Source organism: Macrobrachium nipponense, chromosome 28 (genome assembly GCF_015104395.2).
Source record: "Macrobrachium nipponense isolate FS-2020 chromosome 28, ASM1510439v2, whole genome shotgun sequence".
In the NCBI taxonomy this organism is placed as follows: domain Eukaryota; kingdom Metazoa; phylum Arthropoda; class Malacostraca; order Decapoda; family Palaemonidae; genus Macrobrachium; species Macrobrachium nipponense.
The window spans coordinates 31876045-31898998 of record NC_087217.1 but is presented as its reverse complement, the minus strand read 5'-3'; the positions used below and the strand labels follow the sequence as shown (position 1 = coordinate 31898998).

Here is a 22954-nt window from a genome sequence, read left to right as displayed (position 1 = left end):
CTTTTCCCTTACTGAGCCTGTCACCCTGAGAGAGGAGGGCACGAAGATAAGCCTTGTAATTTATTACAAGAATAGGAGAATGTGTGACCTTATTATGAGGAATAATCCTTCCGCACCTGCACGAGACCCCTTGAAGAAAAGCAACTTAGTCTACCAATACCAATGCCCCTCCTGTGGATGCCCCAGAAATTATATTGGAATGACTACGATGTGACTTGCTAAGAGAATTTCGTGTCATATTCAGGAGGGTGCCATTAAGTGCCATGCCCTCACCAGTCACAACCAGACTCCTCCCCAGGATGGTATTGTCAACATTACTACGATCCTTGGGAGGTGCTGGACGTTCCCTGGCCATTGAATGCATACTGGAGACTCAAGTGGATGTGTTGGCTCAAGATCCCCAGGAGTTGCTTTCAAATCTGTTGGATGGAAAAGTTTGATGGGTGCTGGATGTTCCCTGGCCCTTCAATGCATACTAGAGACTCATGTGGATGTGTGCTGGTTAAAGATCTACAGGAGTTGCTTCCAAGAATGGTGGATGGAAAACAGTTGGGGGGTGGGGGGGGGTGCTGGACATTACCTGGCCCTTGAATGCATACTATAGACTCAAGTGGATGTGTGTTGGCTCAAGATCTCCATGAGTTGCTTCCAAGGCTGATGGATGGAAAACAGTTTGCGGGGTGCTGGACGTTCCTTGGCCATGGAATCCAGACTGGAGACTGATGTGGATGTGTGCTGGCTTAATATCACCAGGAGTTGCTCCCAAGCCTGGTGGATGAAAAACTGTGGGGAATGGGGGGTTGATGGACGTTCCTTGGCTCGGGAATGCAGAGTAGAGACTCAAGTGGATGTGTGTTGGACTCAAACCACTATGAGTTGCACCTAAGGCTGGTGGATGAAAAACAGTTTTGGGGCTATTGGACATTCCCTGGCCATGGAATGCAGACTGGAGTCTCAAGTGGATGCTTGATGGCTCAAGATTATGAGGAGTTTCTCCCAAGGCTGGTGGATGGAAAACAGTTGGTGGCTGATTGATGTTTCTTGGCTCTGGAATGCAGATTGGAGACTCAAGTAGATGTGTGTTGGATCAAAATCACTGGGAGTTGCACTCAAGGCTGGTGGATGAAAAAAAAGTTGGGAGGCAATTGGACATTCCCTGGCCATGGAATGGAAGTGTGCTGTCTAAAGATCACCAGGAGTTGCTCTAAAAACTGTTGGATGGAAAACAGTTGGAGGGTTGCTGGGCATTCCCTGGTCCTGGAATGCAGACTGGAGACTCAAATGGATATGTGCTGGCTCAAGATCAATAGGAGTTAATCCCAAGGTTGGTGGATATAAAACAGTTGCGGGGATGCTGGATGTTCCCTAGCCCTGTAATGCAGAGTGAAGACTCAAGTGGGTGTGTGGTGGCTCAAGATCACCAGGTGTTACTCCAAAGGGTGATGGATGGAAAAGAGCTGCCGGGTTGCTGTATGTTCCCTGGAATGCAGACTGGAGACTTAAGTGGATGTGTGCTGGCTCATGATCACCAGGAGTTGCACACAAGGCTGGTGGATATAAAATGATTTTGTGGCTGCTGGAAGTTCTCTGGCCCTGGAATGCAGACTGGAGATTCTAAATGGATGTGTGCTGGCTCAAGATCATCGGGAGCTGCTCCCAAGGCTGGTGGATGGAAAAGAGTTAGGGTGCTGTTGGACATTCCCTGGCCCAGGAATGCAGACTGGAGACTCAAGTGGACATGTGCTGGTTAAGGATCAAAAGAAGTGGCTCTGAAGACTGGTGGATGGAAAACAATTGGGGGGTGATGGAATTTTCCTGGCCCTGGAAAGCAGACTGGAGACTCTAGAGGAAGTCTGTTGGCTGAAGACCTTCGGGTGTTGCAACTAAGGTTGGTGGATGGAAAATAGTTGGGGGGCTTGCTGGAAGTTCCCTGGCTCTGGAATGGAGACTAGAGCCTCAAGTAGATATGTGTTTGCTTAAGATCACTGGGAGTTCCATCCAAGTCTAGTGGATGGAAAACAGTTTGGGACCTGCTGGAAGATCCCTGGCTCTGGAAAGTAGTTTGTAGACTCAAGTGGATATGTGTTTGCTGAAGATGACTGGGAGTTGTACCCAAGGTTGGTGGATGGAAACCAGTTGGGGGGCTGCTGGACGTTCCTTGGCCTGGAATGCAGACTGGAGAATCAAGTGGATGTGTGATGTCTCAAGATTACCAGGCGTTGCTTCCAAGGCTGGTGGAGAGAAACCTGTTGGGGGCTGCTGAACGTTCCTAGGCTCTGGAATGGAGAATGGAGAATCAAGTCGACATGTGGTATCTCAAGATCACAAGGAGTTGCTTCCAAGGCAGAGACCGGAAACCTGTTGGGGGCTGCTGGACGTTCCCTGGCTCTGGAATGCAGACTAGAGACTCAAGAGGACATGTGATGTCTCAAGATCACCAGGAGTTACTTCCAAGGCTGGTGGATGGAAACCAGGTGAGGGGCAGCTGAACATTCCCTGGCTCTGGAATGCAGACTGGAGACTCATGTGGATGCATGATTTCTGAAGATCACCAGGAGTTGCTTCCAAGGCTGGTGGATGGAAACCAGTTGATGGGTAGCTGGATGTTCCCTGGTCCTTGAATGCAGCCTGGAGACTCAAGTGGACATATGATGTTTGAAGATCGCCAGGAGTTGCACCCAAGGCTGGTGGATGGAAAACAGTTGGAGGGCTGCTGGAAGTTCCCTGGCCCTAGAATGCAGACTGGAGAATCAAGTGGACGTGTGCTGGCTCAAGAGTATAAGGATTTGCACCCAAGGCTGGTGGATGGAAAAGAGTTTGGGGGCTGCTGGAAGCTCACTGGCTCTGAAATGCAGACTGGAGATTCAAGTGGATGTGTGTTGGCTCAAGAGCACCAGGAGTTGCACCCAAGGCTGGTGGATGGAAAACAGTTGCAGATCAGCTGGAAGTTCCCTGGCTCTGGAATGGAGACTGGAGACTTTATTCAATGTGTGTTGGCTCAAGATTCCAGGGAGTTGAACCCAAGGCTGGTGGATGGAAAACAGTTTTGGGGCTGCTGGAAGTTCTCTGGCTCTGAAATGCAGACTGGAGACTCAAGTGGATTTGTGGTAGTTCAAGATCACTGGGAGTTGCACCCAAGGCCAGTGAATGGAAAACAATTGGAGGGCTGCAGGAAGTTCCCTGGCTCTGGAATGTAGACTGCATAAAATAAAAATGGTTACGCATACAATGAATATGCATAATTATGAAAAGAAAATAATTTTCCACTGCACTTCAGCTTCTCTCAGGGTATCTGTAAAATATTCAACTTTTTAACAAAGTCTCTTTATCACTATTACCCTTCTGAATGGATTTTCTGTGCATTTTCCTCTAACCTCTTTTCACTTAACCTGTGACAGCTCCTTTCTAGAATAGCCACTTTTTGCCGGTGGTCTTATTATATTACACTCTAAGAAGCCCTGGTGTTTGTACATACGAACGCATTAAATTGCTCTATTAAGTTCAATGAACACGCCCTCTTTGGTGCACAAACAGACACAAGTCGCATTTTTCTGACGTCACAATTACACGACTCTCAACCAGCAGCTAGGTCAACTTGCACACTAGCGTTCTCGCCTTTGAGGTCTGACAATGTTGTACTACGTAGGCTTGTGCCATTCAACCACCCACAGTATTCACTGATATCTTGAAGCTTTTCCACAACACTCAAGACTGATTTGTTGCACATTCCAATCAGTTCGGGACAAAGTCCGTTGTACCCTATCTCTAAGTGCAGTTAACATATGTGCTGGCTCAAGATAACAGGGAGTTGCACGCAAGGCTGGTGGATGGAAAACAGCTGGGGGATTGGTGGAAGTTCCCTGGTTCTGGAATGCAGACTGCAGACTCAAGTGGATGTGTGTTGGCTGAAGATCACTGGGAGTTGCACCTAAGGCTGGTGGATGGAAAACAGTTGGGGGCTGCTAGAAGTTCCCTGGCCCTGGAATGCTGACTGGAGATTCAAGTGTATGTGTACTGGCTCAAGATCACAAGGAGTTGCACCCAAGGCTGGTGGATAGAAAATAGTTTTGGGGCTGCTGGAAGTCCCCTGGCCCTGAAATGCATACTGGAAACAAATGGATGCATGCTGGTTCAATATTATTTGGTCATGCACCCAAAGCTGGTGGATGAAAAGCAGTTGAAGGGCTGCTGGAAGTTCCCTGGCACTGGAATGCAGACTGGAAACTAAAGGGACATGAGCTGGCTTAAAATCAGTGGGAGTTGCACCCAAGGCAGGTGGATGGAAAGCAGTTGGGGGGCTGTTGAATGTTCTCTGGCCCTGGAATACAAACTGGAAACTGGAATGGATGTGTGTTGGCTCAACATTACTTGGACTGTCATTGAATGTGTAATTCCAAGAACATTGACAATCACCTTCTTAGGGATGCCCTTGTGGATTCATGGGACCTGACAGTAGCCATGAGATCAAACTTGGAGAAAATTCTTGCTCTTTGTAGGGTGGGGGTGATGTCTTCCATGTTTATTAGGCCCCTTTCACACTGTGATTTTTTTCCACACTAGAAGTGGTCTCCGCGCCGCAGGTACTGTGGACGACACCGCTCCTTTGCGCAGTCACTGTCTACAGAGACCAATATTTTAAAATCTTGATGTCTTTTGTTCCAACAATTTTTTTCTTTTTTTTTTTGTAATTTCATCCAATCATCTCTTAAATTTTTCCATTTAAAACACGGCATACTTCTCTCCAAGCAGATGTAACTAAGTTATGACTTATATATTCCTCCTTACTTTTATCCCATAAAACCTGTTTAATTTTAAATAAAGAAATAAGAAGCTCTATATCAATATTTTGATCCATATCCATATAACTGATATATTTTCATGATGAAAAGCAGTGACCTACTATTGCTCACCGCTTGCAAAGGTGGAAAAAACTGCCTGGTGTGAAGACGCGCATTGAACATGATGGCCAACTACAACCGTCAATGGGAACGGCACCGCTTCCAGCCAGTGGGACAAATCTCATGCAAAGCGGCACCGCGACGGCAAAAAATCCGCACCGCTAGTGTGAAAGGCTCCATTAGGTTAATCAGTTGACTTGTGAGCACGGTGGCGCTCCGTTGACGGAGGCGGTTTTAAATTGTATAGTGTGAAAGGGCCCCTAGTGAGTAGTTGGGCTTTGCTTGTAGGTTGCAACACCTGTAGCCTCTGTAAGGGTACCAAGATCCATTGTTTTATTTTTTTAATCACACGGAGTGGGGAGGCCCATAGACATGGACCTCCTGGCAATGGCTCATCCATTCCGTTTCTTTGAATGCCTTTTTGATTTGTTGGGCATATGCAAGCGGTGGCAGAGAGAACCAAGATATAATCTGGTACAGATTATTGCAGGCAATTTTCTTTTCCTTAGCATTGAGACAGCATGATATACAGGGGGAGAAAGCATCTGGGATCACCTCAAGGAAATTGTCCACCTTCTTCACTAAACTTGATAATTTGCAGATACAATTGTATGTCTGCCCTTTGGAACTAGACTGATGGTTCAGTTGCAGAGAAGGGCAAACGGGGGTTTACAATGTTTATATATTTTTGCTCATTGCTGAACATTTCCTGATGATTTCCGTACTAGATCATTTTTACAGTTTACAGCAGTAATCATGGACATGGTTAGTCCATTTGTCACCTGGGATTAAGAAAGAGAACCATGATGGGTTCACCATGCTACTGAAGAATCCTTAGTGTTTCCCTCTCAGGAGTGAAGGCAGAAAATAAACACTGTTTTTCATCCATTAATGTCTCTTTTCATTGCAAAGCATGGCTATATTTATTTCATGAACTACCATATTAAAGGTGACCTTTGGGTCTTGAGGGGGAGCAAGCCAGAACTGATGTGATCCCATGTTTAATATGTTAGTGGCTTTTTCTATTGGTAGGTATGGCTGTAGTTAGTCTGTGAATTGCCAGAGATAATGTGAAAACCATGGTGTGTCTATCAATTTAGTGAAAGATAACCTTGTGATCTCAAGAGTGAAGCCAGAACTGAGATGCTGTATTTAGTCCATCAGTGGCTTCTTTGTTGGTAGAACATGGCCATATTTAGTCTATTAGTTGCCAAGAGTTAGGTGCGGGAATCATTCTGATTGCTCCAAGGTTACTAGTATAAGGAAACTCATACATAGGATTCTATGAAACGAATGACTTTATTATTGGGATCTTACCTATTTTGATATGATACTTGGGCTGCATAGTAGTTACAGGTGATGAGTTGCGCACTTGGTCAAGATTGCTTGGCAGGTAATGTGAGTGACATATGTGGCTGTGAAAGCACTTTGTTATTGAGTAAACCTGGGTTTGGCAGCACGGTTTGGAGGCTTGCTGAAGGTACACAATGTCACATCCACTGACCCACCCCATGCATTTGTTTTACTGCCCATTCACTCTGGCTTAGGAGCAAGTTAGATTTTAGGTTTTTTGAAAGTTCCCTTCCATGCCAGATGTCAGTTTTGCAATTTCTTGGCCTTTTTGGAAGAGGCTTACAAGTTGTCTCAACAGCAACTTAGAATGATAAAGTTACGATATTTTGTTGTGGAATATTCCATGTAACCCAAAATTGTAAAGCTCCTCTTTATTTTACCACTTGGTTCTTGTTATAGTGGCATTTTTTGGTGTGATAAATTTTGAAGCAAATGAATCTACGAAAAAAAAGACAATTGTAGAATTTGAAAGGAAATAAGGTATATGACAGTAAAAAAGAATACCATTTCCAGTTCAATCTTTTTTGTACATCTGAATATTATATGTCCTTAACTTACACAAGTCATAGATTTACCAAAATCTATAATATTTTTCATTTTAGTAATTTATTTATACATATTACTATTTGAGTTGAATACTCCTTGCCCCTAACTTGTATTTACCAATATCAAAGGTGTACAGAGAGAAGCAAAAGGTCTTGCATATGGCCTTTATAGACCTTGACTCAGGGAGAGAGGAGTGATGGAGAAGTATGTCAGAATGATCAGGGAGATGTATAAAAATGTAGACCAGCGTCAGATCTACAGTTGGAAGAACAGAAAATTTCCAAGTTGGAGTCAGGCTACATCAGGGATCTACTCTAAGCCCACTTCTGTTTAACATCGTCTTGGATGTGTTAACAGAGGATGTCAGGGAGGAGCCACCATGGTGTTTGCTCTATGCAGATGACATAGTCTTGGTAGCCGAGAACAGGGAAGAACTGGAGGGGAAACTTGAAAGATGGAGATATGCCTTGGAGAGTAGAGGTTTAAGAATAAGCAGGAAAAAGACAGAATATATGACAACCGAATTGGATGGCGACCAGCAAACAACAATCAAATTAGGTGAAGGAAACATCAAAAGGGTTCATAAATTCAAGTACCTTGGCTCAGTGATTTACAATGAGGGGAGCAAGGAAGAGGACATTAACAACCGGATTCAGTGTGGTTGGAACAACTGGAGGAAGGTGTCTGGTGTCATATGTGATAGGAAAGTCCCTATAAGATTAAAGGGCAGAGTGCACAAGGCAGTGGTCAGACCAACAATGACATAAGGATTGGAAGCAGCACCTCTAAAGAAAACAGAGGGTAGAAAGTTGAACGTAAACGAGATGAGGATGCTAAGGTGGATGAGTGGAGTAACCAAAAAGGACAGGGTTAGAAAAGGGATTTTGACGTAGGAAAAATCTATTTCTGGGCGAGGAAGCCGTGTCGGCCAGTGAAATATGTCTGCTTTAGCACTATTTCTAGTAAAATATTGCTATAATACCAGAGAACTGCTAAATTGGACATGTCAGAAGCTTCTGACTCGCTCACCTATATAAAAGGTGTCAGTATAAAACTGGGGCGAGTGTTAAACACTACATATTAGGGGTACAGTAAAAATCACTGATGCATCAAAGAAAGTGCAAGAGGCAAGGTTAAGATGGTATGGCCACCTGATGAGAAGAGAGGAGCAACACATGGCAAGAGAAGTGATGGACGTGGAGGTGGATGGAACATGAAGGAGTGGATGGAACACGAAGGAGAGGAAGACCTAAGACCAGGTGGAGAGATTGCATTAGAGATGATATGAGGGAGAAGGGAGTATGGGAGGAAATGACACGGGACAGAGGTAGATGGAAGAGACTCAATAGAAACGACGACCCCGAATAGGGATAAAGCTGGGAAGAAGAAGAAGAAAGGTGTTCCAAGGATAAGGCATTAATTGTAAATTTTTCTTTGAACAAGAATATCTGATAGGTAAATAAACTATTAACATGTAGGTAAGCATATAACAAGATCTGTCATGAGATGTCACTATACTTGTTTATTACAATTGAAGGTAAGTTTAATACTTCTGTACCGATTCAATAATGTCATGCTCGTATCTACTTGCATGCATAACAGTAGTACTCAAAACTCGCCAGCTTGTAATGTGAATTTTTGGAGAGCACAGTACCTAGTCAGAAAATGCAATTTCACCATGTCGCCTCTTGCTGAAACACATTACTTACCCCTTAAACAAAACTGTCCTGTGTAACTTTCATATGAACAGGACACAATTATGCCACAACTTATTCCATGAAATATGTTTCCAAATAAAAAATTATTTTTTCATGAATCATGAATATGCTTCTGTTGAAATATAGTCTTCCTAAAAGTTAGTGGATAACTGCTCTTACCTAATTCCAAATACTACCAAAGTGAAGAAGATTGCACAGAGAAGAAAAGATGCTCCCTGAAATGAGTACAGGGTAATACTGTAGAACGCTGAGAATATGGGACCAGAAACTGCTTCACCTGCCACTCCAATTATTGTCTGAGCAGCAAAAAGTTTACCTAAAAACAAAGCACGTTTATTTGTTATGTTACTAACCATGTTTAAAATAATTCTATGGTATAAATCAGTTGTTTTGAATTAGCTGTCAATTAAGTATCACTGATTCTTCTTACCTAATTCTTGTGGCCTAGTTGCCATTTTTGACCAAATGGCTCGAAGGGCAACATAAACACCAGGCTTCCATAGTCCAATTAAGGGAGCTGTGAAAAACCTTTCTGTTATTCATTACAAGCTGTATATTTCATGTTTGCAGGAATAAACTTTGAACACTTATATTATTTTGTGTTTCTGGATTGCATGGGGCATTACAAACGATTAGTTTGGGGGCTATGAAAAGTCTTGTGCCCTAAATAACTTCAGTCAAAAAACACTCACATTCTTTTAGTAGGCCTAATCAGTCTTTAATTATAGATAAGGTCAAGTCAAGGTCAAGCATAGATATCTCACACCTGCCAAACAAGAATTTGAAAACAAGATCATTTTTGCTGCAAAGAAAATAATTTTCTGCATCTGACGATTTTGAAGGTAATGCTACCCTACCAAACATAAGCGCCGATGGTGGCAATCCACCTTACTATTCTACTGGGATACATAAAAACACATACTGTATTAAAAACTCTATAAACTTGTTACAAATAGAAAAGTTTATGTAACAGACCTCCCTGAAATCCCATTTACCACGTACATACTCTATTTGGTTTGAGGACTTAGCTATCATTATATAAGAAACCAAGCCATCCACATTCGTTCCATTACTCAAGTAAACATTAGTATAACAAGTCTACACCTAAGATATGAACAGAATGGGTTCGCACAAAGACCATGTATCTAAAGGCAAAGATACCCACTGGGTGGAGGATCTCTCGGTAAAACTTGAAAGTTCTAAATGACAATTCATCAAGCCGTAGTCTTAAATCTTCCCACAGGATTTGTATCCTAAAGTACAAAGATTTTAGTTACTGCACGCTCATACGTTGATCCTATACATAATACCAATCAGTTGGTTTTCTAAGGAAACATGATGTTCCTACCAGTTTCTGTTATCAAGTTTTGATACTGAAAAACTGAATCTTTCTGTTGTAGAGTAAAGTTGATGGATTCGTGCCATAAAATTTAACAAGCCCTGAACCTCAGTAAGGGTTGGCAATTTCATGGGATGTAAATTCTTAAAACGTTGTACTGGAGAGATAACGTATATCATAAAGATTATGGGACAATTGAAATACTATATTCCATCTTTAGATGAAATAATCTAATTATTAATAATAATGAAATAAAATTATGTTCAGCGTAATATCACAACCTTTTAAAAGTAAATTGTATTTTTCCTAGTTATCCAAACCTGAGGTCTTTTACATTAGGAATTACTTTCAGCACAGGCTGGAAAACGGCTGTTAAATTCTTGAACAAGGTGGTTAGGCAGTAACTACCGTCTGGAAGGCAGGTAGGCTCGTCTGCCCAGATGTAAGGGCAGATGTAAACTCTCCACTTTGCCTTTCGGCCCAAGTTTCAGATTGAAGGGTGGTATGAGGTAGACATTAATATAAAGGACTTCTGGTTGTATAGTTAAGAAAAATACTATTTACTTCAAAAATTTGTGATTTGCTCCTACACAATATACAAACCCTCAGTCCTTTACATTAGGAAGATACTGATTGGTGGGAGGAATGTGTGTGAGCCTCTAGAACTGACTGGAGTTCAGTACACCTGGGCTATTCCTCTTAGTCGTAATAGTGAGGAGCAGTGCCCTGCCTTTGACAACTTGATTGGAGTATAGGAGCTGCATGATCAAGAGTCAGACTGGGCCTTTTCAAAATGAGAAGGGAATCGTACCTCATCCGAAAAAGGGCTGGGAGGAATATTTAGAGTCGGAGGCATTAATGCAAAGTTCTGGGAAGGGTTTGCATTATTGCCAGTCTCCTTACTCACCTTGCTAGAGGAAGGAGCGGGATTGCCTCTATGATTCTGATGAGAAAAATAGAAAGGAAACTTGATGTTTAAGCTTACCACATCAAACGCCCGACCAGCAGGTGTAAGTTCAAGTCCTATCCTCAACCTGAAGGAAGAGGAGTAGAAAGATTAGGAGCGGAAGGTGGCGAGGCCAGTCACTCTCGCATCCTTCTTACCTCTAGAACTGCACACAAAAGGCGAGATGCAACTTGCCCTCTTGAAGCAGCTGGGTAAGCAAACACAACTTGTGAGCATCTCCCACCGGTCCAAGGACAAGAGGTTCCAAGGACCTGTAGGCAGACCTGTAGGAAGAAAGATATAAATATGGTCGTAAAGAGACCGCATCTATCTTCCAGTCCAACATATTCTGAGAGAGCTAACAGTGGACATATCCAACTGCAGAGAAGTTTCTCACGATCTCGTAAGACTCTAAGGAAGACATATCTTTAGACACTTCTGCATTGGAAGCCAGCAGTGGATAAAGGTATCAACACTCAATGAAGGGTGTCGATCCTTCGTAGGTACAGCAATACGCCAATAGGACAAAGTAACGATTGATCTGGATCAACTAATACAAAGTCCAAAGTGCAGATCATGAAGGATTCAGACTCGTCAACAGATGCCGAATGATTGCACATCCAACACATAGTGACGACATGACACCTGCCTGTTGAAAGGTGATGAAAACGACCCATGCAAACAGTCTATCTTGTTCGCCAACGATCTTGAGAGATGAGATGATGATTCCAGTGAGGCATGTGGACATTAGGCAAGAGTCAAATGTCTTCTAGAGACTGAGGTCCCTGTGATGGCAAGACAGAAGTTCCCCATCAGTAGTTGAATCTCAACCAAGGAGAAACAATTCTACCAAGTGAATGACTAGGGTGAATGTAGACCTATGTCTTCACAGTTGAATCAAGAGAAGTGAATTCACGATTCTGATCGTAGAAAAAGTCCCATCGATGACACCAACCAGTGAAGATGGTTCTGATCCCTGGTGTTTTACAGAAGACGTGAAAAGTTACTAATCTATTCCATTGTTGCTTGGTGAGAAAGTCGGTGCTTGTAATGAAGGCAGAGAGTCTTTCAGTAATGAAAACACAGGGATAGTACTGCCTGAAGAACCACTTCTTGTGGGCTGGTCAGGGAGGAATTTTCTATTTACTCTGGAAGCAGAGCTAGTCGGGCGAAGATCAGGCGAAGTCTTCTGCTATTCATTCTCAATTCTGGCCGAACAAAAAATAATTTAACACCTTACGAATTAGGAAATATATATTAGAAGACAGAACTCAAATTGTCTGAAGAAAATCATTCTGCATCATTGCAGCAGCCAATGGGGCAGGTGTGATGGAACAGAAGACTGCAGACTTCTGTTATACCATGGGGTAAACAGAAAGATGATAATAAGTCAGATATATCTCTGCCTGAAAATTCTTGCAGCGGTAAATGTGGAGCACGAGACATGGGCCTTATGTGAGAAATCCGAGCCAACCAGAGACCTAAGTCTGTGATTGCCGGGCAGAGAGATTCGAATTGGTAGTTAATCCTCGATAGAGGAGAAACAACACTAAGACAAATAGAATCTCCAAGAGTAGGCAATACTCTTGCCACTCACTCGACTCCTTATACTGAGTTGCCTCGTAGTGCATTCATGATGGAATGCATTTGGCTAGAACCATCGAGCACAAAAAAATACACTTGAGGATCTGCATTTTAACCAAAATGAGAGGGAAAGAAACCCTCTTGTTTGGTGATAATGCAAATGTTGTGGTGTTCTTGGGACACAATACAAATAGTCATCTCAAAATCAAAACCAGACACTCTTGGGAGGCCCAAAAGGCTGTCATGAGTTTCAGGTTAGGTAAGAGAAGGTACTATTCATCTCGGTCACATACCAGAAGAATTAACTTACAGATATGCACTTATTAATTGGACGATGCAACTCATAACAGAAGCATGTCGCGAGGAGAATATACTAGAATATATTCGTTGGTTCCTGTAAATCGCCCTCCAGCCTAATTCTTCTTCATTCGAGAGACAAGAATAAGGAATGGAAGCAGACCTCCTTCATTCTCTAATGAAGAGAGCGAAGATGAAGTTGTCCAGAAGGGAGACTTCTACAGTGATAACAGGACACAGAAGAAGACTAGTTCAAGCCGAACTGGTTGCTCCTAAAACAGTAGCACTGGAGAGGTGTTCAAACTTCTCAGTGCTATTCATCCTGAACTGACTGACATATGTTTGGTAAGATCCTAAGATTGAACCAAAAACATACATAGTCTCTCGGATTCGAACTCTGGGGAGTAGGCTCCATAGAATTCCTCTTATTTTATTGTTCCTTCCAGTGTAACCAGGAAATAGAGGGAAAAAAGAGAGCAGGACTGACTGTTCTTGCCTGCTCTTCTCTGAACTTGCAGTATTCTCACTGTCAAATGAAGCATTCATTTCCTACAACTGCTTCATTCATACAAACGACCACGAAAGTTGAGTGGAGTTAATGCAGTAAAAGCTGGCAAGAACTTGCCAAGTCTTGCTACCCATCTATCGTCTCCATGATCGAACCTCACACAGAGAACTACACAGAGAACCTCCTCCTATCTCCTTCAGATGCCTTGTCCCGAGGAAGTGACATCGATCTTGGCACCTGAAGAATAGCTATTCCTGGCTTTCACAGGTGGGTCCAAGCCACCAACACGGCTCTGTCCCTTCTCACACCCTGCGCCACTGACATGATGGAGAGAAGACTACCTATCACTAACTGTGGATGTGCGAGCCCCCTTGGAGATTGAATACTTGGCGACACTCATATACGAGTACCCAACACAGGCCAGGTTCCATGCGCAGCGCCCTATGAACCAAAGACAGGAAAACAAACCTGAGTTCGACCTCTTGGGGCTCCTGAGACACTATTTTGGGGATAGTGTTATGGAGGAATTATGGAGTTCCATTTACAACGTCTGTGTGAGAGAGAGAGAGAGAGAGAGAGAGAGAGAGAGAGAGAGAGAGAGAGAGAGGGTGTAATTGCTGTATGGATAGTTAACGACTGAATTGGCTGTTGTTGAGTTCTGGGTTGTCTGCTGTTGGAGATCAGAGTTCTGTGTTTGGAGTGATTATTTTTAGTTAGTCTTTGGTCAGTCTTTAGTCAGAATTGGTGTTGATCAGTAGTGTTGGTAGCAGTCTGTGGAAGGTGTTGAGGGCATTTTAAGCCATTCAAGTAGTGTTATTGGTTTGTTGCTGATTGTTGTCGGGTTTGATATAAGTTGCTTTGAGTTGTTGTGCCTGTGTTGGATTTGCTGTGCTTGTGAGTTTCTGTTGAGCTGTGTGTGAGTTGTTGTTGGGGAGCTGTTGTGGTTTCTTGGTGTGGTTGTGAGTTGTTGAGGGTTGTTGTTGGAGAGCTGTTGTGATTTCTTGATGTTCTTAGTGGGTGTGTGTGTTGCCTTTTTTGTGTTGTTTTTTTGTGTTAGTAATTGTTTGTGCAGTGGTCTTTTGTTGTAGTTGAGTTCCTTGTTGTTTGCCGAGTCGTTGAGTTGTGGTTGAGTTCCTTGTTGTTTGCTGTGTTGTTGAGTTGTGGTTGTGTTCATTGTTTGTTGTTGTGTTGTTGAGTTGTGGTCCTTGGTTGTTGTGTTGTTGGGTTGTGGTTCTTGGTTTTTGTCTTGTAGTTGGTGGTGTCTCAGTGGCCTCGACCAGCGGACAGCACAGCATAGCCTGGATTATCTGGAGTTGGGTGAGTACATGTGTTTGTTTTTTGTTCTGTGTATAGGTATAGGTCAATTGTCCTCCTTGTATTATGTAGTGTAAATAGGACAGTGTGACTGAGGGTGGGTTTGGCCGCTAGAGTGATTAGGTTTATGTGGGGGGTATATTGCCTGCTTGATTTTAAGCTTGTTATCCCACCACATTATTTTTTGGCGCCCAAACAGGGACTGTTTGGGCTGCAGGATGATTGGGGTATTGAGTTGTGTGATTGGTGGAGAAAGTGAGAATGGAAGGGTTGAAGGAGATAGAGAGGCTGAAGGAGGAGCTGAGGTTGGCGAGGGAAGCTAAGGAAAGATTGGAAGTGGAGAATGAGAGGTTGAGGGTAGAGTGTGAGGAGCTGAAGAGCAAGTTAGAGGAAATGAGAGTAATGCTAAGGAGTGCGAAAGTGGAAATGTGTGAAAGTGGAAATGAAAGAAGAGGTGAAAGGAGCGGAAGAGAGAATGGTTGAGAAAATGGACAAAAAATTCGGGGTAATGATGAATGCAGTGCAAGAGATGAAGCAGGAAATGATGAAGGGATTCATGGGAGAGGGAGCTGTAGGAGGTAGGCCTACTGGGTCTCGGACGGGCCAGGAGTGGTAAAGAAAGTGAAAGAGCGAGTGGATGAGAGGACGAGTGATGAAGGTGATTTGGTTGTGATAGCTAAGGGAAAGAAGGGGAAGACACAGGATAAGGATAAGCCTGAGAATAAGAATAAGAAGGGAGCTGAGGAAAAGAAGATGACTAAGGGAAAGAAAGTTAGTAAGGGTGATGGACAGGATGAGACTAGGACTGAATACATTGGGGAAAAGGCTGAGAGTGATTTAGATAGCGGTGAGTGGAAACAGGGAGGTAGAAAGAAGGGTAAGAAGGGTATGGAGTCAGGAGTATGGACGTGAGTTTGGAAGTTGATTTGCTGCATTCGGAAGAGGAAAAGAAGGGTCAGAATGGAAGTAGCGAAAGTGAGAGTGAGAGTGAGAGTGAGCAGGAAGTACAAGAGGCTGTGTATATGAGAGAGGTAACCCCGATGTGCACAATACAAGGAATATGGTAGTAGGGACATAAGGGACTTTTTTTTAAAGAATATGAGAGGTATTGTGAGGAAAAGTATGGGGATAACAAGAGAGTCTGGGCAAGAGAGTTAGGTAACTTTTGACAGGATTTTTGTTGAGTAAGTATGGGGTAATGATGAGTGTAGGGAATGTGCCATATGAGAGAGTGAAAACTAGGATTGTAGAACAGGCAAAGAGGAGAAAGAGTAGCGTTAGATATAAGAGAAAGCAAGATTTTGAGGAGGCAAGAATGAATGTTGGTGAGTCGATGTCAATGTATGTCTGTAGGTTAGAAACATTAGCCAGAAAAAGTTTGGGGACAAAGGGATAAATGAGTGCAAGGAGTTAGTGCGGAAGTTGTTGGCGACTGTACCAGAGAGTGTATATGAGTTTATGAACCTAAAACGTAAGGAGAAAATGCGATGGACGAATGAAAGGTTGACATGGAATGACATATTATAAATAGAAGATTACGAGTTAGATAGGTGTATGAAAGAAAGTAGGAGTGTTAGTGTTAGGACTGAAGTGGCTGAGTTTGTACCAGAGTTTAAAAGCTATAAGGAGGCAGTTTTGGAAGGGCCAAGGCGAATGGCAGAGCGAGTGGTAGATAGGAGCATTAGGGCAAGTAACGTGAGTGTAATTAGCCCTAAAAGAGATAGGAGTGCGAGTGTTGGAAGAGTAGGGTCAGTCAGTTGTGAGTGAGAGCAGCAGTGTTATAGATGTGGTAAGCCAGGACACAGGAAGAATGAATGTCGGTGGGCGTTAGGAGCGTGCTTCGGGTGTGGGCAAACAGGGCATTTAGTGAGTGAGTGTAAGAAAGATAGGGATATTAAGTGTTACAGGTGTGGACAGGTAGGGCACATAGCTAGTGGATGTCGGGGTACCCATATGAACGTGGTTTGCAGCAACTGCGGGAAGAATGGGCATTATGCTAGGATGTGTAAAGAACAGCGTGCGAAGTGTGTTGAATGTGAAATGGAAGGTCATGTGGTGAGTATGTGTAGGCGAAAGAGGGTGAGTCAGGCAGGGAATTCGGGAAACTAGGTGTTAAGGGGATTCAGTTGGGTGGGTCCTTTAGTATGCGACAGTATGAGCCGAGTGTCAGAGAGCAAATGGGTCTGGGAGATTGGTGGTTGGTGTTGGTTGAGTATGGAAGAAAGCGGAAGAAGGTTAGGAAAGGGAATGAAAGGGAGAAATGTAAACTGCATGATGGAGGGGTTAGTGTTAGGGTAAAAATGGTGGATAAGGCTTGTTATATGGATGGCTTTGAGGGGAGGAATAATACAGTGTGTGTGGATTTGAATTGTCAGGGTTTAGTGAAGTTTCACCGGGAAGGGAATCAGGTGGTAAGGATGTAGTTGGCACTATGAATGAGTCTCTTCGGGAGTTTGGCAGGAATGTAAATGAAGTAAGTGATTTGGTGGCAGAGTTACGAGAGATATTCGGACAAGAGTTGGAGGGGGTAGATGAGCTAGTGAATGGTAGCGAATGGGATCTGGGAGGATGGTAGTGAGGGAGATGGTAATGGGAATCTGACTGGAAGTGGTCTGGGAGAGTTGATGGCGGTGTAACTGAGTGTGTATGAGGGCCCTCAAACAAGATCCACGGGGCCTGCGTCTGAGCATCCGTGGGTGTTGCGGAAGGCTATTAAGTAAGGGTGTTGTGAATGTAAGGAAATGCTGTCAAATGTAACGGGGGAGGAAATATGGAGGAGTTATGGAGTTCCATTTGACGTCTGTGAGAGAGAGAGAGAGAGAGAGAGAGAGAGAGAGAGAGAGAGAGAGTGTAATTGCTGTATGGATAGTTAACGACTGAATTGGCTGTTGGTGAGTTCTGGGTTGTCTGCTGTTGGAGATCGGAGTTCTGTGTTTTGAGTGATTCTTTTTAGTCAGTCTTTAGTCAGACTTGGTGTTGATCAGTAGTGTTGGCAGCAGTCTGTGGAAAGTGTTGAGGGCATTGAAAGTCATTTAAGTAATGTGTTATTGGTTTGTTGCCAATTGTTGTTGGGTTTGATATTAGTTGCTTTGAGTTATTGTGCCTGTGTTGGATTTGTTGTGCTTGTGAGTTTATGTTGAGTTGTGTGTGAGTTGTTGTTGGGGAGCTGTTGTGGTTTCTTGGTGTGGCTGTGAGTTGAGGGTTGTTGTTGGTGAGCTGTTGTGATTTCTTGGTGTTGTTAGTGGGAGTGTGTGTTGCCTTTTTTTTTTGTGTGTGTTAGTAATTGTTTGTGCAGTGGTCTTTTGTTGTGGTTGAGTTCCTTGTTGTTTGCTGAGTTGGTGAGTTGTGGTTGAGTTCCTTGTTGTTTGCTGTGTTGTTGAGTTGTGGTTTTGTTCCTTTTTTGTTGTTGTGTTGTTTAGTTGTGGGGTTGTGGTCCTTGGGTGTTGTGTTGTTGAGTTGTGGTTCTTGGTTTTTGTCTTGTAGTTGGTGGTGTCTCAGTGACCTCGACCAGCGGACAGTACAGCATAGCCTGGAGTATCTGGAGTTGGGTGAGTACATGTGTTTGATTTTTTATTGTGTGTGTAGGTATAGGAAAATTGTCCTGCTTGTATTCTGTAGTGCAAAGAGGAAAGTGTGACTGAGGGTGGGTTTGGCCGCTGGAGTGATTAGGTTTATGTGGGGGGGATTTTGCCTGCTTGCTTTTAAGCTTGTTATCCCGCCACAGTGTCCAGGTTCCCACTCTGGAAGGAGCAGGTGAGCCGAAGAGACAGCCAATTGCTCCCTCCCCAAGGAAAGATGCAGACCCTTAGAAGTCTCGAGGCGAGACTGCTTAGGGGGGCGGAGAAAATACCTTCCTCTTCTTAGGCTGTGGAAGCCTTCGAAGAGGGAGGTGAGGAAGCTTCAGCTGATGAGGACGAAGACAATGACCCCCACGTATACTTGCTGCAACACGGGAGAGTTTCTTTGGTAGTGCTGAACACTCGGCTCGGCAGAGCTGGCTGGTTGAGCAGAGTCAGGTGAGCTGAACAGATCACCACTACATAATTATGAGTGGTAATTGTCAGCAAAGAACTATCACTTCTTCCCAATTAACTGTTTTCCTCCGAGGCCGAAGCTTCAAGAAGAAGAATAAATAAGGATTCTTTGTCTGCTGTTCTACATGTTCGGACCCTATGGTAAAAGACACGAGAACGGTAGTTGACCATTAACCTAGGTGTTGCATGCAGTACCAAGCTCTGCATAACTCCAAACCAGACTGAAGAGTAAACTCATGTGTACTGGTAAAGGTTGTCTTGCCCTGGTGCTCGGCAAGACGATGAAGCCAAGCACTCGGCGAGCACCAGTGAAACCAAGGGTTCCAGGCCCTCAGCAAGACTCTCGATTATTGTAATAATTATCAGGAATACTTGTCTCAGTCGAGTGTTTGCAGATCATAGAAGACCAAACCACTCGGCGAGTGCTAGAAATTCCAAAGAATTTAAGTGCTCGGAGAGCCCCACAAATTTTGTCAAACGATCACTGGGGAGGGGGCCCTCCTCGACTCCTGTAGAAATCGAGGAAGAACAGGCATAAAAACCAGTCCTAAATGCGAGCATATAAGACTGGAATGAGAGTACAATTCAACAGAATATGCACTCGAGGCTCCCAAAACACAAGAACCCATAGTGGGACTGCGAATTATCTGTCCAAAGGACAGAAAGAGCCACAGAGAACATAGAGTCCAGGTGTAAATCCTAAGATGTCGAGATGGTGAGAGTTCTCTCTGCCATTGACGTAGACATACATCTAGTGGGACCCTAAGATCCTTCCAGGAACGAAGTCCCCAATGCTGAATCCTGCAGTGAGCACTCTGCAGAATCCCTCCTATTCCCATCGCCCCTCCTGGTGTAGACATAGGTAGTAGAGGGAATAGGTGAGAAGACTGGACGGTTTCGCTCGCCTAGCTAGCAGAACTAGCAGGAGAAGCGAGTCACGGGCAGCCATTAACCTGCTGTGATGGCTGTGACATGAGTCTAGGAGAGTGTTCTCGCCCTGGAGAAATGCTTTCCCAAGGAGGGTTACGAAACTCTCACACGGCAGGAGCAACGTTCGCCACCACCAAGATCAGTCGGTCACGCAAAAGTGACTGTGGTCTGGGTGGAGTTGAGCGTGCAACTTACTGGCGAGGGCCGGTACTGTCCTTCAACACATTCCAGCCCTCGTCGAGGCCAAAACCTCTCAAGAGGACTGAATGGGGGACCTCATACCACTCTAGGACTAGCAGCAGCAGAAGTGCAAACCAAAGTTTTCACTTCTAAAGCTCCCAACACGCTAGGCCATGGGGACAGCATGACAGTTCCTATTCCTGACTGATTGACTGATTGATTGTGAGTTATTTGGCATCACAACTACCAGGGTCACTGACGCTGATCCTTTTCCCGAAGGAACAGGCAACTAAGCCAATGGAAGACCCAACTGCCTCCTCAGTTCGAGGAGGCAGACTTAGAAGTTCCGTGACGAGACTTCATAGAGGAGGAGACTACCTCTTTCTTCAGCAGGGAGCCTTAGAAGTCGAAGGGGTGGAGGTTGAAAAAAAATATGATGATTAAGAAAAGGAAGATGATGACACCTGACGAGCACTCTTCCTCCTCAACTTCTCCAAATTCTGAAAGATTTCTTCTACAGGATGAGGCACATTTGCCAGCAGAAATAACTAATAATCACAGGACAGCCACGAAAGCGTTGTCCAGTAACAAAACTCCTGGATAACAGTGACTAATGAATATGATTTTCAGCAGGGGAACTGTAAACACACTCGAGGACCAATATCACAGCATGCTACGAGTCACAGGTACAATTCCAAGGTTATGATAGGCAACACGAAGAGATATCTAACTATTTACTGCTGCAATCAATTATAACCACTGTTAGTCTGTAAAAGAAAGAAAATATGATTAAAAAATTATAGATATTCCTCTCACATCCAAGGGCACCGCCCTCTGAAATGAGAGGAGATCCTCAAACACCAACACCACACACCCTCTCCTCTATCTTCGTCCAATAAGCTGGCAAAAGAAAGAAAGAGAAGAGGAAATACCGGAAGAAAAACAAAGGACAAACCTACAAAGTTCCCCTCGGTAATTTCCAAAGTGTAAGTGTAAATTTGAAATAAATATATTATCTCACCCTGATGTTAAAGGGCAAAAATATGTAATAAGGGTGATGGCACACCCTTGCTGCCGACCCATAACACAGAAAGCAGAAAGATGGGTTCACATATTAACTATTAAAATCAATTAATTATTAACATCAAGCACAGTATATATAATATTATATATATATATATATTTATATATATTATATATATATATATATTATATATATATATATATAATAATAATTATATATATTCATTAAAAATAATACAAAAGAAAGATCCCACCGGGAAAATCATGATTAACAGCTAGTCAGCAAGAGCTCACAAACATGCATCTTCATTGGAAGACAGCCGAAAGTAGAGTGGAGAGTTTACATCCAGGCAGGCCGGCCTACCCACCTACCAGATGGTAGTTACTCCCTAACCACTTGTTCAAGAATTTAACGGCCGTATTCCAGCCTGCGTTGAAAGTACGTTACTCCTTATATAAAGGACGGAGGGTTTGTATATCGTGTAGGAAAGAATGATTAGATATGAACAAAGTGCAAGTTACAAAACAGTGATGACCTTTGTTGCATACAATGGTGCTGAAAGTCACTAACCTATTATCATAAGCCACAACATGTCAGAGCTGCGAATCTGGCCGAGGAGAACAAACATGAACACTGCTGATCCACCACCTGTTATCCCTATGGCAACATCTCGTAACTTTAAACGGTTGACAAGAACTGGGATGAGTATGATCATGGCTGCAAGAGAAAGTGAACAAGTAAAAGGATTAAAAGATATCTTTCTTAATGGCTGCTTTCATACTGATATGGCGTTAGGCTGCTTGCATACAGTTTTTGTCGCATGTTACAGTGTTGTTAAATGAAGGGTTCAAATCAAAAAGGTTTCAATGGATGGAAAGGGGCGCCTATTAAACGATTTAATCATATATCTAAGGAGCACCTAATAAACACTTGAATCAGGTTATCTACAAAATTGGAATAACTGTGGTCATATCCTTAGCTTACACCATGCCACTCTAAAATTCTGGCTAGTCTTTGCGAATGCACATTAAGTCAATAAAACCTGCAGAATCCATAGGAATTAAGACAATATAGCACTTCGGCACAAAATGTATATAGTGATAATTTTCTACTTGAAATACACCCATCGAAAGAAAAGTTCTGAGAAGCAAGTACCCCTCCTACTTACAAACTTTCAAGTTACGAACTTTCAGAGATACGAACAACTGTGATTGTAAACACAAATTTGTTTGGAGCGCTCCATCCGCTACCCATAATTTCAAATTATGTATTGCTCACCTCAGCTTACAATTTCCGCCATTATCCACGCCAAACAGCACCAAGACTGACGCCAATAGACCAGTATGCAGTCCTAGACTCCCAAGCCTACACAAGTGATAAGACATGATCTCTTGTGCTCCGATTAATTCTTGTGATTTTATAGTGAAATATCTATATAGTGGTAATGGTAAAAAGCAGTAAGCTATCTCAATGGGAAAATAGTAGCAATAATGAAGAAATTAGCAAGTGGTGAATAAATGGTTGAGGTAGCACGACATTATAATATGAATCGCTAGTCTATTGGCACAATTTTTCAGAACAAAGAATTAGGGGACACGTAAAAAGGGCTGTCCCAATACAGTCAACTATTATAAGTAAGAGAAGGAGAAGTGTGATAAAAGAAATGGAAAAATTTGGGTATCTGGATGGAACACCAGAGACAAAGATGTGTACTGCTTAGTTAGCCCATGCTGATTCAAGAAAAGGCTAAAAGCCTTTTCAATGACTTGAAGGTTAAGGCTGGCAAAAGAGCTGAAGATGAAACATTTGCTGCAAGTCATAGATGGTTTCATTGTTTAAAAAACTCGCTAACTTGCATCACATATCCATTACTGGTGAATTAGCAAGCGTCGACAAAGAAGCTGCTGTTTTTAATATTGATGAGACAGGTCTTTTTTTGGAAAAAAAAAAAATGCCAGAAAAAACATACATTAGCTGTGTAGAGCAAACAACGCCAGGACTTAAAGCCGTGAAGGATACGCTAACTTTACTGCTGGGTGGCAGTATACCAGGAGACGAAGCAAAAATCGCTCCTCATGTATTGTGCAGAAAATCCACGGGCACTCAAAAAATATCCCAAAAAGCTCTCTACCTGTAATCTGGATGTCCAATAACAAAGCCTGTACAGTAGTTCCACAGGATACGAAATTAATCCGTTCCGAAGCAGCCTTCGTAACCTGATTTTTACGTATCTCGAACTACATTTTACATGTAAATTGCCTAATTCGTTCCAAGCCCTACAAA

At 43.2% G+C, this 22954-nt stretch overlaps 1 protein-coding gene across 6 annotated transcripts in view; it reads right to left on the bottom strand.

The window, feature by feature from the left end:
• Positions 1–22954, bottom strand: part of LOC135201651 (uncharacterized) — a 305425-nt gene that overhangs the window by 9412 nt on the left and 273059 nt on the right. For all 6 annotated transcript variants that reach the window (XM_064230755.1, XM_064230753.1, XM_064230752.1 and 3 more), the window contains 3 exons: positions 21242–21388; positions 8946–9032; positions 8675–8831 (listed from right to left, as the gene is read on the bottom strand). In XM_064230755.1, coding sequence (XP_064086825.1) covers positions 8675–8831; positions 8946–9032; positions 21242–21388 — 391 coding nt within the window. The remainder of the gene's footprint in view (positions 1–8674; positions 8832–8945; positions 9033–21241; positions 21389–22954) is intronic.